This window comes from Sander vitreus, chromosome 10, assembly GCF_031162955.1.
Source record: "Sander vitreus isolate 19-12246 chromosome 10, sanVit1, whole genome shotgun sequence".
In the NCBI taxonomy this organism is placed as follows: domain Eukaryota; kingdom Metazoa; phylum Chordata; class Actinopteri; order Perciformes; family Percidae; genus Sander; species Sander vitreus.
This window is the reverse complement of record NC_135864.1, coordinates 14,370,929-14,389,218: the sequence shown is the minus strand read 5'-3', so window position 1 is coordinate 14,389,218 and position 18,290 is coordinate 14,370,929. Positions and strand designations below refer to the sequence as shown.

Sequence of the window (18,290 nt, the reverse complement as noted above, 5' to 3'; positions counted from 1 at the left end):
CAGATTATAAACATGTGGCACTGCAATTGACCGTATGCGTTTCAGCATCAAGAAAGTGCACCGACTATTATTTTGTCTTTTAACGTCCTGTCTTTTATGGGAAGAAGGAATATGTCACGCTGTGTGGATTGACATTTGCTGCTTGCCATCACCTTTACCTGCATTTTATCAAACATATGACCAGTTTTATAATACAACGTACAGCATGAACGACTTACAGAGATGAACAAACATGACAGATTTTATTCTGACAAACATCAACTGATTATTACATAGAGGCACTAATTAGTTCAGTTCTCCCGCACAGCTCTGGGATCAGATCATCATGGATCAATAGTTAGCAAAGAAATTAGACAAATGGTTAAAATAATTAGCTAAAAGAAATGTATAAATGGCTGAGATAGATATCTTAAAGTAATGATATTGTTATAATTATATGGTAAGTAGTTTTTGCTAGCTAAATGTAATTGGTAAATAGTTGAAATAATCAGCCTCTGCCTAAGTAGTGTGAATGCAAACTGATCTAAACATCCAATCAATTGTATAGCAATATTGGAGCCAGGTAATTCTTAGTATAACAGTATTCAACCTAAATAATCCACAAATATTGACTTGTATATAATTAATTGTGATAACACATGATGAAGGGGTTCTTCAGACAAAGAAAGGAGCCACTGGACTAATCCTTCATGTTAGAGGTCACAGTTCTTGCAAATACTTAATTGTTTTTATATCAGAAAATAGATTGTTGATATGTTCCCTACTAAAATTTGTCATTTACAGAATGCATTAGAATCCTTTCTGTTGAAAATAATGTCACTCGCTCAAGCTTTACGTGTTGAGGAACAGTCAACACAGTCTTTTGCTCTAAAGCGTCCATTTAAATTACAAGTCTATGGTAGTTCCCCTGTTCAACTGGCCGTATATAATCCAGTTTAGACTTAGCACATGAATTTCACAAACATATTGCCATTAAGTGATTGACTGGAGGGAGGGGCTGTTAAGCACGAAGGAATAATATTAGATTAAAGTTTTTATCTCATGTGAGGACTGAATTGCGTAATTTTAACTATCACCTTTATACTATAGGCCTAAAAAACACTAAAAAAGGGTTTGCACTATACATGATGTGAACATCACGTGCATATATGCAAGAATTGATTTATTGAGCTATGTACGAACCATCAACCAAACGTGCAGGGTGGGTCAGTCAAATCCACATCCTGCTACATGTTTTGCCCTGTTCACAGAAAAGTGGATCAGAGAGGTGACGCCCCTAACCAATGGTTTACGTCACATTCACTGTAACAATTAGTGACCAATCAGAAGTTTTTTTTAATTTATTTATTTAACCATGCAAGTCAGTGAGAACACATTATTATTATTATTATTTACAATGGCATCAGAAGGTCCAAAATGACCAGACAGAAAATGGACAAGGAGGTACCATGGGACAAACCCAGTGGTCAGGCACAAACACAAAGAGGAAATGTCTTACTACAAAAGACATACTTTGTCCCTTACGTTAACAAAGACAAACACCTGGGGTGTCTTGGTGGCCCACCTGGTCAAACGTGAGTACCATAAAACCGCATGGGGCCGGGGCCAGGGACTTGTGTTACACGTCGTAAGGTCTTTCTTTTTCCTGCATGTCTGTATCTCTACTGTAAATTTAAAAAAAGAATGCCCAAAGTGTAATCTTTGATATTTAGAGACTTGATCAGCACACTGCATGTCTCTAGATACATTTCAGCTTGCTGAAGAGCTTGTGTGATACATTAAAACCCAGAAAAGCTTTAAAACCAATTTCTAGTGGGCTCTTTTCACCTCTGTGATAAGTATTTGGAGTTGACAGTGAATGGTTGTCTTACAACACTACCAAGACTCCAATCCTCTAAAGCAGGGGTCTTCAACGTTTTTTAAGCCAAGAACCCCTTAACTGAAAGAGAGACAGAGCAGGGACCCCCTACTACATATATTGTACAAAATGAAATTGCATATTAAACTGGGCCCACCATAATGTGCAGGATGGCCTTTTCACATACCTTGTTATGCATAGAATACTAAGCTATTAAAATAATTTTTGGAATGATTTTATAAATCATGTTTTAATATTAAACATACATGTGGCACAGTGAATGAACTGTATCTGTGGATGGCCTTAGTGACTACCTTACCTATAGGCCAAAAAGCCTATCATCAGTGGGGATTTATATTTGCTAATAATATGTTGGATTCATGCTAGGACTTTTAAATATATATTTTTTAACTTTCAAAAATTAACAATAATTTGGAGCCCCCCCCCCTGCATTGACTCTGAGGACCCACTAGGGGTTCCGGACCCCCTGTTGAAGATCGCTGCTCTAAAGACAAAATAAGGGCTCATTGCTATTTCTGTGGTAGGAGAGTATATTTGTAAGGAACTGCTAATATTACATCAATAAACTGTTGCACACTTGCACGCCTCTAAATAAATTGACCTCTAAATAAATTTAATACAGACCAATACTCGACTTCATTGAGTACATTAACCAGTCACATTACATTTAGTCTCTTCTGGATAATAAAAGAGAACAGTAAGCGGTAGAAAATGGCCTGTTGCTTTTCCTCTTAGAATAAGGGTCTTTGAGGCTTCTTTCAGGCCCACATAATTTGATTTAATTAGTCTGATGATTCAGTGGAAGAATCCAGTTTGTTAATTCAAAAGGGATCAAAGCTGGCCATTGTGCCTGAATTCCAGTTTTAAAATGTGTGCTAAAATTGAAATCCATTTTTTTTGGCATCAAAATTAATTTGTACCCCCACGTACTGCACATAGACTAATGTTGCATGACTGTGAGTGCAGACAAATAACCAGACACACACACACACACACACACACACACACACACACACACACACACACACACCAAGCAGAAACGTTTTCCTAATCTCTGCTCAAAAACAGGCCAGGGATCATTCAGTTAATGGGCTATAGAAGTCAGCCAAAGATCAATTTCATTAACATTTTGGCAAAGCTGAAGGAAAGTTGTGAGGCAATATTAAATCATGCAAGTGACATGAAGTCAGGGGTTCCTACCCATCCAAAGGCTATTAGGAGATCAGTAACATGGAACTACAAACAAAATTATTCATACTTTTAACCATTGTGTGGACTTGGTGATGTTCCTCGGTAAACATCTGAATATGGTTTAAATCTACACAAAATGCAGGTTTTTTCTCTTCAATTCAATTGTTGAATTTTGTGTCCTACACTAAAAATATTCTAAATAACCACGTAACTGCAAGCACTTGTTATAATAAAAGGACTGGCAGACTTAATGAGAGCAGCCCATTGATGAGCAAATGGTAATCAGGGCTCTTTTGAGTCTGTCTAATTTCCTCTTCTCCCCTCTACCTATGTGTCCCCTCCCTGACACTAACTCACCAGGTTACAGTCATAGCCAGCGTGACTCATGATAACATTTTCTACGTGTAGGAGTGCGAGGGACACGGGTAGTGACACTTTGTGTTGGCTGCAGACTAACCTTTTTGCGCAGCCAAGGAGGCAAAGCACGGCACACAGCAGCATGTGTGACGCCAGATACAATGTAAACATTAAGCATATTTTCTCCAATCTATAATGTGAAGAAGGAAAATTACCTCCCACGCATCCTGCCTGCTGTCTTCTTTCACAACAGTTTGTTCTGTGTTCAGTTGCAAGGTCACCTCGTAACACTCTTGAATATCTGTGAGAAAAAATAAAAAACAAGTATGATGTTCCACAAACTAAAACAGGGTTTGTCAAAACTGCTTTTAGTTACAGTGCTCCAACTTCATGGAATGAGTTGCAAAATCAGTTAAACTGCAGGTTTCTATTTCACATACTGAATTCAAGTCCTACCTAAATCAAATATATCAACATGTCTGCGCTTGTTTTTAAATGTGATTTTCTGTTTTTATTTCTTATTCCTGTCCATCCCTGTCTGTCTGTTATTTGTTGTCTGTTAAAGTGTATCCTCTATGTGCTGCCTTCTTGGCCAGGGCTCACTTGTAAAAGAGATTATAATCTCAATGTGATTCTTTTCCCCGGTAAAATAAAGGTAAAATTAAAAATTAAAAAATAAAAATCGGGAGATGTTTTCCTCAGTGGTGCACTGGGTGAAACGTGGGGGTGGGAGTCGTCTGTTTACATGGAAGTTATGTTGTCTCCATATTTGCAAGCGCTCTTCTTATCTTGTTGCTGAACTATATGACTCAGGTACTGACTGAGTAAATCATCAACTTAATGTCTAAGAGGCCCACATTATAATATTTCATACTACCTGAACAACGTGCATCATTTTGATTATTTTAGTTCAACATCATCATAGATCAAATACACTGCAGGTCATTTCCACTCTTGTTGCTTTGAAGCTCCATTTTATGGTGAGGGTACATGAGCACCTATACATGTTGAATAAATGTAGACACTGCCCCCTAGCTGAGTAGTGGGCAATTCATACCCTGTAATATGCTTTGAGTGCTGTAGAAAGGGAAGTTGGTTTTTATAAAAGCTATTTCCTGAACTTTCACATTAAGGGATGTAAAATGATGCTTCAAACTTAATGTGAGGAATGTGACTTTCATATATATATATATATATATATATATATATATATATATATATATATATAAATATATATATATATATATATATATATTTAATAACATGCCATTTGGTGAATCTAAGGGTGTAAAAGCAGAAATAATATTGACAAGAAAACCTGACTAAGAGTCTAAAGCCATGCCAGCCTGTGGTCACCTATTGAGTGGCAGCCATTTGATGAGAATGCACTGGGACAACTTTGCTGATGTCACATGCAGGCTTGGTTACTGCACTGTTGACATAAAGAGGAGAGTTCATCAACTTCCCAAAGTTCAATGTCAGGGAAATGAAACCTGACACATTTAAAACATCTCTTTTTTTATTATTAACAATGTGAATCTTTTGTTGAAGCAGAAAGAAAGAAAGCTCAAAGAAAGCTCTGCACTCTATGTGTGTTTGTGTGCGTGTGTGTGTGAGACAGAGAATCAGTATGCCCCAACAAGATACTGTGAGAACAAAAGTGTAAGAATGGGGCATGTGACTCATCACTGTGTCTGAATGTGGAGGAGTGAAGCCATGTGTGGGCAGAGGAGTTTGTTGCCCAGCTGACTAAAGAGCAATCTCACTTACACAAACTCTTATATCTACGCAGACACACACATGCGTAGGGCCTACCTGCATATACACACTTACGTATACAGGCACAGACATTCACACAAATAACCACGACACTGGAACAAATTGCTATACATAGGGTCCAAAATAACTTTTTGGTCTATCTGCCAATGAAAGAAATTTACCGGCAAAAAATATCAACTGGCCATAAAACTGCACAAGATACAATGTCATTAAAAACACTGGAGCTCGGGTACTTTTCACCAACAAACCAACACTGCACTAATTTCTGTTATACCCAAAAAGGGCAAAGATCTTATGGAGTGCTCAAATTACAGACCCATCAGCCTCATTGGGACTGATATTAAAGCTTTATTCCAAAGTCTTGGCACCCCGCTTTATTGAGAAGCTAGTCCACCCCGACCAATCAGGTTTTATACCAAAGCGTCATGCTGCAGACAATGTACGCAGACTATTTAATGTAATAGAAGAAGCCAAAAACCTTCCAACAACGGCAGCAGTTTTATCAGTGGACGCAGAAAAGGCTTTTGACCGCCTAGAGTGGAAATACTTGTGGCAAGTAATGGAGAGGCTTGGTTTGGGGGCCAAATTCATTGACATGGTGTGTACTTTATATGCGAATCCCACGGCCATAGTCTCAACCAATGGCTTGCATTCTCAGCCATTTCCCATCGAGCGGGTCTCGCGACAGGGATGACCGCTTTCCCCCATGCTGTTTGCAATCTCTCTTGAACCGTTAGCCCATGCCATAAGGCAAAATAAAATCTGTAATGTCCAGATTAAATCCAATAGTAGCTCAATATCATTATTTGCAGATGATATTTTGTTGTACATCTCTGAACTTGAGGACTCTATTTAAAAAATTCTTAAGATCTTTTATGAATTCGGCTCAATCTCTGGCTATAAAATTAACTGGAATAAATCTAATCTTTTATTGAACAACAGGCATGTGGCATCAGTCAGTGTTACAATACCAACCCATAGCAAAATTACATACACGCATCGCTACAGAGAGTTGTCCAGGACAACTATGAAACTATATTAAGTAGTGTTCAAAGGGATCTGGCCAATTGGTCTGCGCTGCCGGCATCACTACGGTCCAGGATTGCTGTTGTTAAAATGAACATAGTTCCTCGTGTGAATTTCTTAAGTACAATGATCCCCTTACCCCCACCAATACATTTCTGTGAGAAACTTGATACCTTAATTCGGCAGTATATTTGGAACAATAAACAACCTAGGCTAAAATACTCTACCCTGCAACGTACCACAAACACGGGAAGCTTGGCCCTCCCCAACCTTAAAGTATATCACAGAGCCTTTCAGCTTTCCTCAGAGTGTGGATGGACCCCTCATCTACAGTTCCATGGAGAGAAATAGAGCAAAACCTCACTGGAAGTCTAAGACTGCAAGACCTTGCCTTTGCAGGTGTGTGTCCAAAAAAGTGTATGGTAGCCTATGGCCCTATTATCACCAACACATTGACCAACTTTAAACAGGTGGAGGAGCAACTACGCTACACCAATAAGTGGAATTTGAATACCCCAATATGGCACAATGCACACTTAATGTCTGGTAACAAACCCTTTGCTTGTAAGCAGTGGAGTGACAGAGGTATTTATACTTTAGACCAGCTATTCAATTAGAAAGGTATGTTGAGTTTTGAAGACCTGAGATAGAGCTGGGCAATATATCGATATTATATCGATATTGTGATATGAGATTAGATATTGTCTTAGATTTGGGATATTGTAATATCGTACTATGGCATAAGTGTTGTCTTTTCCTGGTTTTAAAAGCTGCATTACAGTAAAGTGATGTCATTTTCTGAACTAACCAGACTGTTGTAACTGTTCTATTTTTTGCCTTTACCCACTTAGTCATTATATCCACATTACTGATGATTATTTAAAAACAAAAATCTCATTGTGTAAATATTTTGTGAAAGCACAAATAGTCAACACTACAATATCGTTGCGGTATCGATATCGAGGTATTTGGTCAAAAATATTGTGATATTTGATTTTCTCCAAATCGCCCAGCCCTAACCTGAGAGCTAGTTTTGAGGTCCCCGGGACATCTTTCTACCTTTATCTTTGCTGAAGATCAGCCCTAAAATGTTATGGAGTGCCAAGGGGAAACAGTCTTGAACCCAGTCATTAAATGGTTCGTTGATTTTCCTGTGAGAGGATTAGTGTCCAAGATTTATGCTAAACTGATGCAAGTATCCATAGGAGAACTCCCAATAGTAAAGAAATGGGAGCGAGAGCTGAACCCTGAGGGGAACGCAATTAATTGGGAGACAGTTTGGGACAACATGTTCCACTGTTCCAAGAACCCAAATCACCAGTATATCCACTTCAACATATGTCATAGGACATATTGGACTCCCCAGAAGAGATACTTCTCTAAAGTCATTCCAACTCCCTATTGCACGTTCTGTCAACCTGAACAAACTGGAACTTTCCTGCATATGGTCTGGGAGTGTGAACAGGTGCATGAGTTCTGGAATAAAATAACATCAATTAAAGCTGCAAGCAGCGATGAACGGGCCCTCGCCTTCTTGCAGTCGGGGGTACTGGCAGACGCAACATCACATGTAGACCACACATTCTAAGTTTCATGTAAATCGGAATAACTTTTGCCAAGATACAACCATTCATGTTTTAACAGCCACCTACAGGAAGTTGTTCCTCCATAACTTGCACATTGTGTTAGCTATCAAAATTCTTTTGATAACTTTTTGTCATGAGGGTCCACCGAGTCTACGTGTACATTTTTGTGTAGATGGGCCTCACACTCTAGGAGGAGTTAAAAAAAAGTAGGTTTCACTCAAAGCAAATTTGCTAATTAATTAAAAAAATGAAAACAGCGCCATCTAAAGGCCGATTGACGCCATATTTGGCACACAGCCTCATTGGCACATGAGGAACAACTGTCTTAGGTTTTGTGTCCATCGGAATAGCTGTGTGCAAGATACAACCGTTCCTGTTTCAACACCCACCTACAGGAAGTTGGTCCTCTGTAACTTGCGCATAGTTTTAGCTATCAAAATTCTTTTGATAAGTTTTTGTCACGAGGGCCCTCCGAGTCTATATGCCAGTTTTCGTGCCGATCGGACTCACACCCCAGGAGTAGTTAGACAGAGTAGGTTTCCCATATATCAATATTTTGCAGATTAATTAAAAAAAAGAATAAAGCAGCGCCATCTAATGGCCAATTGACGCCACGTTTGGCACAGATACTAAACAGGCCATGACGAACAACCTTGTCAAGTTTCGGGGCAATTGGAATAATTGTTGCCAAAATAACGCAACTTCCTGTTTAGACAGGAAGTTGCTGTAACTTGCGCATTCTTTCAACTATCAAAATTGTCTGGATAACTTTTCGTCATAAGGGTCAACAGATACTACCTGCAAAGATTCAAGAAGATTGAAATCACTGCCTACGACGAGTTCGAAAGAATGTAAAACACATGAAAAATGCATAATTAAAAATGGCCTCCTTCAGGTTGGGCGGAGCTAATGAAAGTAAATGGGAAATACGTCCGCAATGATTAGAGCAATATGGGTATTAAATCTGGTGAAGATCGGAGCAACTATGTCCAAGTTGATCTAAAAAAAAACACTGTAGCTCATTGTTTTGCTGTCATAAAAAGCTGATATCTCCCCACACCCTTATCTGTAGAGCCAGCCAGCTGCTGTAGCTAGAAATGGGAGCATTGAGAACCGAAACAGTAAAGTTGCAGGCTGTAAAACCAAAACAATGAGCTGAAAGACGCTAAAAAGCTATGTAAGGCTGAGGACAACTGTCAAGCCAGGCGATAACCCTCTCTGAGTTTCCCTACACCTTTTCACATGTATTAAGTCATTTGAGACATTGGTCATATAACAAAAGTTAGTTCAGCTTCAAATAAGTCTTGAAAATGTTGTCTTGCCGGATTTGCTCTTTAGCTGCACCCCGGACGCCTGGCTTACTTTCACACAACTTACAAGTACACTTTTAATTACATTGTTTGCATCTATTCCTGGCAGTAGTAACGAAACAGAGAAAAGTGCTCAATCAGGTCAAGTGTTTTGAGATCAAGATTCACAGTCGCACAAAACAGAGAGTTTTTGTTTTACAACTGTGACTTTCCAAAACATCTCTGAACTGTTCCAACCCTCACAGACCACATACATTCCTAGCCATGGAACAAAATGCATAATCAAAGCCAGAAGTCTCTTGCACAGGACTTATTCCCCAGATCTCTTTTGATGTTGGGACTATTTTAGGATGGCCTGGTCGGGGCTCTGAGCATTTTTGTCACAGTCATAGGGGGTTTCCTGCACCTTCTCCCTGTCCTACAAAGACTGCATGCAGCATCAGTGTGTTTGTGTGTGTGTGTGTGTGTGTGTGTGTGTGTGTGTTACTGCCAGCCAGGCCCTTCCTATTTGTGATGTACCTATTCAATTGGATTGACGTAAAAAAATTGCCCTGGTTCTTTATATGATGATGAGCAAGCCACAGCTCACTAGAATAACACATTCACAGAAAACTAGGTCACAATTTCAAGACAGGGCAAACAATTCACCCCCTTGTCACTGCCTCGATAAAACATTCCCCAGGCATTTAGGGTATTCTGTAATTTAATGTGTCTGTCTGTATGTGTGCCCCAACTCCCTGCAGCCCCCTATGCCTCCCACTGCATGTTTGTATGTTGGAACAAAAGGGTGGACGCACAGTTAAGGCAACCTTTGTTCGTGACTGCGCAACCATGCAGACATCCAATCAAGTGGCCAATAACTGAACCTTCCCACACTGCATCAAACACTGTTTTACTTCCCACGGTGCATCAAAGCTAGAGAGATCTCTTAAAGACAAAGCCTGTCCTGTAATGTTGGCAGATCACTGTCTTCAGAAAAATGGCAGCCTTAAATTGCAAAACTTTTTTGTTTTGTAAATTATAATCTGACGACAAAAAAGTTTACAACACAGTCTGCTCTGCTCAGAAAGCTTTACACAAAAGCAACACAAAATGGTTCAAACAGAACCAGTTCACATGGCCCTGAGCATGGCAAACACAACAGGAGAGGAAAAGAGGATGAGTAATGCTTATACAGCACTGTATTCCTATTAGTGCTGTGAACCAGCTGCTCCTCTGCTCTGCTTTCACTGATGAGAACCACATGTTGAACGAAGCCCTGTACCTGAGACACGCCGACCACAAGCATCTTCTTCCTCTACCCTCACACTCTGCGCAGATGACCCAGAGAGCCAGGCGAGTTGTTGAAGAGGCTTGGCATGACGACCAAGATCAGTTTATTTTCCTGTGTGCTGGCTCGGCTCTGACTGAACATTCTTCATGAGGAATGCTTGGAATCCTGACTTGGTAAGCGAATAGACACAAGTTAAAGCCCCCCCCCCAGAAGTTAGAAGTTAACCAGTGCCTTGCTCAATGATACTTCCCCATGGCTTATTCCTAATGACACTGGGGATGACACCCAGGTTGTGGTGAAAATACATATAGAATTGGTACCAATGAAGAGCATAAAGTTCTTGTATAGATGCAAAAAGATCTGTCTGTTAAACGGTTGCTTTTAGCTGACTAATAGAGTGAGTCTACAGGTCAGTATATATATAACTGACCTATAACAAGACTGAGAGTCTACAGCCATGCTATGCTAGCAGCTCTGTGAGGCTTTGAGGCCCAACTTTCCTCAAGGGGATGAATAAATAAATCAATCAATCTCAAGCTTTGAGCTAAATACTAACATCACAATGCTATCATGCTCACAATGACAATGCTAACATGCTAATGTTTAGCAGGTCCATGTACTGTCTGTATCGTGTTCACCATCTTAGTTTAACACGCTAACATCTGCTAATTTGCATTAAAGTAAAAAAAAAAATGTTTTGGCTTCCAGTATTTTAGTTGCTTTTTTGGACCATTTCATGTGATGTAAATACTACTGATAACTACCTACAAACAAATACCACATGATCTTCTGCTATTTCTTGACTTTGCTGCATTGGAAGAAGACTTTGGGATTGGACTTGTTGGCTTGGTTAAGACATATTTGGATTTGAAATATGGACTTTGAATGATGGGATACAACAAATGAGTCCCTACCACTTACTTTACTGTGGTGTAGAACAAGCAAAAACAGTAACAAATCCAGTTTTATTTAAATCATTAAGATTTATTCTGTTTAAATGGTGCTTAGCCTATCCGACAAAAAAAAAAAATATATATATATATATGCTAAAAATGGGTTCACTATTGCTTCAGAGTTCAGATACATCACTATTAAAAAATTCCCATACATTGAGTTATTTGTGGCAGCCCGCAACTTTGACCGCCACATATTGATTTTCTATTTTTTTAATATTTAAAATGAAAACATCGTATTTCACTGTAGAGCTGCGCACAATACATTGATTTGCCCATCCATGCTATCTGTGTGAAACACATTCGTACCTGTCTGTGACTAGCCCCACGGCCGCCTCCTCTCCGTGCACAACAGCAGTAAGTCTCTGGCTTTAAACGTGCGGTATACGCACCGCAGCCGACCTGTCTCGCGCCAGTGTGACGTCATGGGAGCGCCATAACTATTTATACTCGTGCGTGGTGGTCGCGACACTAGTAGACACCGACAGGAAAGGCTACCGTTTTGCTATTTCTACGGAGTAGAAGAAGAAGAAAAAGTTAAACAATGGCAGAACTGGCAGCAGCTTTGACGTCAATGTTTCGATATGATTCGATGATCAACTTCGTCAGATCAAGCCTTTCATTCACCATAAAAGAACTCATCTTAACCCAGTAAGTTTACAAGAGAGACTTGCGGACACTCTGAGAGTGCTGGCATCCGGTTACCCTCGAACTCGTCCATGCTTCCTGTTTCCGCTTTGTCGTGCGCCGCTGAAAAAAATAAAAGTGGTGCCCGACTGGGCTGCGGCGACTGTAAAAAGGCCTTTACTGTTTATCTACGGCAACAGCTTTAACAAGTTCATCTGGAACTCCCAAACCAGTAAGTCTGTTTCTCTCTGCCGTTGCTTTTCACATAGAGCTATGATAGCTGACATTAGCTAATGTTAGTGCTTGTCACAGTGGACCTCTGTGTCATGTCTCGCACCCATGCCTAGGTCATGGTTTATGTTTTCTTTATTATATTTGTTGCTTCCTGTTTTATTTTGAAATTCACTGTCTCTCATTCCAGGTCACTTCACTTCTCGTCTTTGTCTACTTTCCGGCCTGTGTGATCACCTGCCCCACCCTAATGTGTTTCACCTGTGTCTAATTGTCTCCCTGCCTCCATTAGTATATATAAATTGTAATTTCCCCACTGGGGATCAATAAACAGTATAAATTATTGTATAAAATTAAACCCCTGTTCTCACAAGCTTTATGCTACGTTTACACGTGGCCGGCTATTTTCATAAACGGACATTTCAACCTCTCCGTTTTCAAAAATAACATTGTGCACAGTACCCGTGTATATATGCCGTCAATGCCTTCAAGAGCATGCCAAACCTGTACGTGGCAGTGTAACGAAAAGCTCAAGCCCACGTTAGCCAATCACAATCCCGAAAATAGCAACAACAGCAACGAATCACTTCCTCTCTCTTCTCTTCCTCACTTCCTCGGCTGCCTAGACCTCTGTTTGTCTCAGTTTACATGCATACAAAACGAAGTTTTCCAAAATCTCCACTCTGGCCGGAGTTTTTATAAAGAATGGTTTTCAGAGGCGAATTCTCCGTTTGCGTGTAAACGAAGGGCACAAATGAAGGGAAATGTCTCAATTTTTCAAAATAACCATGTACGTATAAACGGGGTATTGGTTGCCAGATCGTCTAGTACCCTAGTGTCTATGTTCAAGCATTCATCACGAGTTTTTGACCCGTTGCCTATTTGGACTCTGCCTTTAGCCTGGTGATTTGGTACCTCTGCCTTTCCTGACTTTTGCCTGTTTTTTGGACCTCGTCCTTGGATTTTGATTTGGACACTGTTACTTGGTTTTGGAATAAACCCATTTGTGAACTTGTCCTCTGTCTGGAGTCTTGTGCATTTGAGTCCATACAGTTGTGCTTTGATACTCTGCATAACATCAGTTGAGTTAACTTTAACCAGCTTGGTTCTATGTGAAAAAACAACAACAGCAGAGAGAAACAGACTTAACATACTGCTGTTTTGGATTTCCAGGTGAACTCATGGAAGACATTACCATATGCTAGCTGTGTGGTGATGTCAGGCTTCAGAGTAGCAGGCTGTGGTTCCAGAAGACTCACGTTTTCGCCAGATGACATGCAAATTAAGCTCTCCTTGCTCTTCCTCTCAAATCCCTCAACAGTGACAGAAATTAAAATTGAAACTGAAAAAAAAGTTTGAAAATAAACGACACACACTGAAACAAAAGCCAGACATGTAGAGCCACCACCACAAATAGACTCTAATTCCGTGGGAAAGACTGGAAAAGGTCATACTGTATTTCTTTAATTGCTGCCTGAGCATCTCCTCCCCCCCAGCTGCCCAGCAATGGGTCAGGAGTAGCAACAGCAGACCCAAGGGCAAGCATCATTATAACATGGCTGTGGTACATGAGAAAGACTACTCAACCGTAGGTTAAACTGAAGTATTGTGCTTTATCTGCTTTAAAAAATAAACTCAGATTCACATTAGCTTCCCTGAGCTCTTTTCAACACCACCAAACACGCCATGAAGGTATAGCTGGTTAATAATAGTGACTCTTTAGATGAGTTGAAGTAGAAACTATGCACACTTAAGATGCTTTGAAGAGTAGCAGCCAAATATCTGTTTAGTCAGCAGCAGATTTAGTAGATGACTAAAGCTTTCTGGTAATGGTGAATCACTGTTTCAGTTTTTCAGTGATCTACAACATGTTGACATACTGTACGTTCATGAGGTATATGGTAAAAAAGATGCTATTTTGTCAAAGTCAAGGGATGAACTCTGCTTTCACAGTGTGACAAGTCTGAGCGTATAACACCTCATTCTATAGATAGACTTGTTGTGGTTGGCTTTATTGGGATTTCATTACAATGTGGGTATGTTATAGAGTGGGCTATACAGCAAACCTTTGTGAGGCAAACTGAAAGGCCTCTTTCATAAGACTTAATTGGGAAACATTTAGACCCAGTAAACCCCCCATACAAATTAATATAACCTGACCCTGTCTACATCCTGTGTCTGCCTGCATCCAATCACAAGACAACAACACACAAATCAGAGTGTACAATATACATTAAATAACTGAGACAACTAAGTGTGGCAAATCATAAAAATCAAGCTGTAAACCATATCCCTTACTCAAAAAGAAGGGGGTGTGAACAGGAAAAAGTTATTTACAAAGTCCACCATGAGAAAACTCTGATCTAATTTTAGCTAATGGGCAGAGTTTTGAAAGACTCCCTACTGCAAAACAAGCAGTGTTTTCCAATGTGTTCTTACCAAGAAGGGCATGGAACAGCTGGCTGCCCAAGATGGAAGAGACTTTGCCCACACTGGACTTCAGGGCCTGCTCCTCTGGACTGGTCAGGTTGGCCTGGTATCGTCTGAGCAGCCCCACTGCTCGCTCTGTGTCTGTCTCACAAAACAAATGCATGTCTCAGGACAACAACAGCAAAGAACCCCTAGACATGTTGGCAGTCAGTAGTGACAGGGTCAATAATAGTTTCATGAACTGGGATTAAAAGTAATATTTATCATATTGCTCTTAATGCAGTTAATGCAGGGATAAAACATGAAAATATGACATAATACCTTTTTTAATCTGTTAAGGCTGCAACAACTTGTAATTATTGTTATTATCAATTAATCTACAGATAATGTTCTTGATTAATCATTGGCTCTAAAAAATAAGCCCACAATCCGAGCCCCAAAGATATTCTGTTCCAAAACTAAGATAAAATGAATATCAAATTTTGGGTGCTGAGAATGTGTGCCATTTTTGATTCAAAAGTAGACAGTTAATCGATACACACAATTGTGGCCGACTAGTTTTCTGCCAATCCACTAATTCTCTAGCTCTAACATCTATAGAGAATAACACATTTTTAAACAATAACCTATTGCAAAGGTATGTCACAGAAGATGAAGTATACCATTATAGCCTACATAAAGCTACAACGTCTACGACTTCACAGCAGACACATGGTTCAGTGCAAATATGGGAATTTATAGAAAAATATCATACAATAATAATTATTTATTCTTGACTGATATGCAAATGCAGCACTGCTTGTTTGTTACATTCCCCTGAAGAGCACATTGAAGGTATTTATCTTTTGCAACACGACTGTACAGCTGGTTGCTGAAGCCGGTGGGTGGTTAGGAACACAGCACAGAGATGATGCACATCACGGAGGTAAATCTACAACTTCACAGTTGATCGAGAAAAACCTCAGAACAGTAAACTGCTGACTGGAAGTTGCACACTTTTCCACATACAGTATTACCTGTTTTCTTCCTTACGGACACAAAATATCGTGTTTCTTAGGGGATTGGAACTGGGGTTAACGGGCCAGTGAAAAGCCGTGCAACAACTTCCATGAACTACTAAACTGGCATTAACCTGAAACTTAAACCGAGATGTACTGTAAAACTTTGACACGTGAGAAATACGTTACTTAATGGTACTTACCATATTTATGAACCATAGTGTGTCCAACTCCAAAAAAAGTCATGTAAATTACAGTTTGGGCTTCTTCTTTTTTTTTTAGAAGATAAATAATTACAGTAATAGTCCCGGGTTTATATTATATAACGTGACGCTCCTACTTCACAAACAAGTGAGATGTTGAGTTTTTAAATCCAGTCGGACGCTCCCCGTCTGTCTGAAACAGGTCTGAAGTATGACCACTAATGTGGTCAGCAGTGGTGCACACACCCACAGACGGGTTACAGTAAGATGAGACAAGAGGAGACCGTTAACTTCATGACAACTTTCCAGAAGTTTTTGGGCAAAACGGTCCCAGAGCGTGACATGTCCCTCCTCCCCGAATACACACATGCCTCGCCTTCATGGAAAACGGCCCTGTGGCTCCTCATCGGGACACTGTAATAATAATATTAATACATTAAAACTATCGTCAGTTAGCTTAAATGATCTAATGCATTACGTCTTGATCAATCCGTTATTAAAACATGTTGTCCAAAGTTACATTTTTCTCTGATCGCATTCAAGTCGTCCCGTATCCAAATGTTTGCATTGTGTGCCATCTAGTGGTGCGTTAAGGTGGCACTGGGGAATCACATGTAAAGGAGAACTAGCTCACAGGATAAGTTGTAGCCTACAAAGCTTTTTGTGGCTCCAAAGGGAGCTATGGGAAATGTAATAAATTCCCTCAAGTGAGTCAGCGTCGGTTGCGGTTGAAGACTAAATGTTTGAAAATAAAAAAAATAAACAATCTGGGGGTGTGAAGTTAGAAAGAAGTGAGCTAAGCTGCTTACCAGACCTCTTTAGGCTGCTCATTATCTCTACTTATGGCTAGCAGCTCGAGGCTACTATCATGCATTGACATATATATAAGCTATCATACCAAACCGTATCTCCGACCCTCCGACCAACTCTCGGCGGTCGTGTTGCATCATGGGTAATGTATGCGCCAAGTTTTGACAAGGAAAAAGAATGTGTGGAATTTCCTAATTGACCATTGTAAGCTTTTAACAGCCTGTCTGTTAATATACACTGTATATACTGTCATAGCCACATAGGCTACCTCAGATATATGAGCAACCTGTTATATAAATACCTCTTAATTTATTCCAACACTATTTGCACTTTGGCATTGGCCTATTGTATTACTGTTTACAATCCTCATAGAGCTGTTTGTTTACATGTGTAAATATATAGGCTACACTTTTTATATACATACTTATATTTTTACATAGTAGGGAAATGTTTATGTTTATCTTGTTCAGCTTTGTTGTCCTTGTTTTGTACTTTGTGAAAAGCTTTCAATACATACCCAAGTAAAACTATTATCAACAAAATGGATAATTAATAGTAGTCATTATGCAGGCAAGATATTACTGAGGCCTTAACATATAAGCACGTATAGTAACGTTACATCAAGTACAAGCATTTTGATGATTTCACTGACTGTTGTAGATCTAATTGTACCCATTTTATATACTAGGTGGGTTAATTTAATGTATAACAATGCATTGTTTTTTATATGCTCATTATATAATAAAAAAATGTAAACGTATTAGTGCTGTCAAACGATTAAAATATTTAATCGCGATTAATCGCATTGTCATAGTCAACTCGCAATTAATCGCACATTTTTATCTATTCTAAATGTCCCTAGATTTCTTTTTGTCCCATTATTTTTTTTCTCATTTTAATGCTCTTATCAACATGGAAAAGTGGATTGGCTTGCTTTGTGCTTTTGTCGCCTGGCTTTGACGAGAGGGCGGAGAATTCGCATCAGCTGTCTGCTTGGCCATCTAGTGGTATTTCAGACTGGACGTGCTGCGATGATAGCTCAGTTCACAACGACAAAACACACACATCACTTTGGTCTTGTCAATGGAACCATTTGGCAACTTTTTAAAAAGTAAACTTTCCATTCAGAATCTTATTGGCATCCATTTCGGCGTCTCGTGCTCGCCATCCACTCAAAACGTAACGTTAGCCTACTACTCTTTGGCCGGCTCGCTAGCCCAAACAAGTGTGTGCTGTGTGCCTGTTGTTTTGTTTCCGGTCTAGCTAGATCCGGTGTGGTGTTGTAGTTTTTCTAACGTTACTAGTTGTTGCAACAGCATGTGAAAAAAACTACAAAGTTTGCTAGGCCAAAAAGAACGTTAATCTCGCGATAAAAAAATTGACGCCGTTAAAATGGGTTTGCGTTAACGCCATTAATAACGCATTTAACTGACAGCACTAATATGTATGTATAAATGTAGTAGAGTAACAAGTACGATATTTCCCTCTGAAATATAGTGAAGTAAAAGTATTAAGTAGTATAAAATTCAAATAATCAAGAAAAGTATGTAAGTTCCTTAAAACTGTACTTAAAAGAGAAATCCTGCGCAAAATGAACCTAGGGGTTAATAACACATTTGTACCGAGTCGACCGTTCT

At 39.5% G+C, this 18,290-nt stretch overlaps 1 protein-coding gene across 1 annotated transcript in view; it reads right to left on the bottom strand.

Annotated features, from left to right (window-relative positions):
* The window catches only part of dlg3 (discs, large homolog 3 (Drosophila)), an 86,761-nt gene extending 70,780 nt beyond the window's left edge, over positions 1–15,981 (bottom strand). The window contains exons 1-3 of the mRNA XM_078260394.1: positions 15,844–15,981; positions 14,652–14,783; positions 3,643–3,728 (exon numbers count right to left, since the gene is read on the bottom strand). Of these exons, the coding sequence (XP_078116520.1) occupies positions 3,643–3,728; positions 14,652–14,783; positions 15,844–15,886 (261 nt within the window). The 5' untranslated portion in view covers positions 15,887–15,981. The remainder of the gene's footprint in view (positions 1–3,642; positions 3,729–14,651; positions 14,784–15,843) is intronic.
* Positions 15,982–18,290: the final 2,309 nt, after the last annotated feature.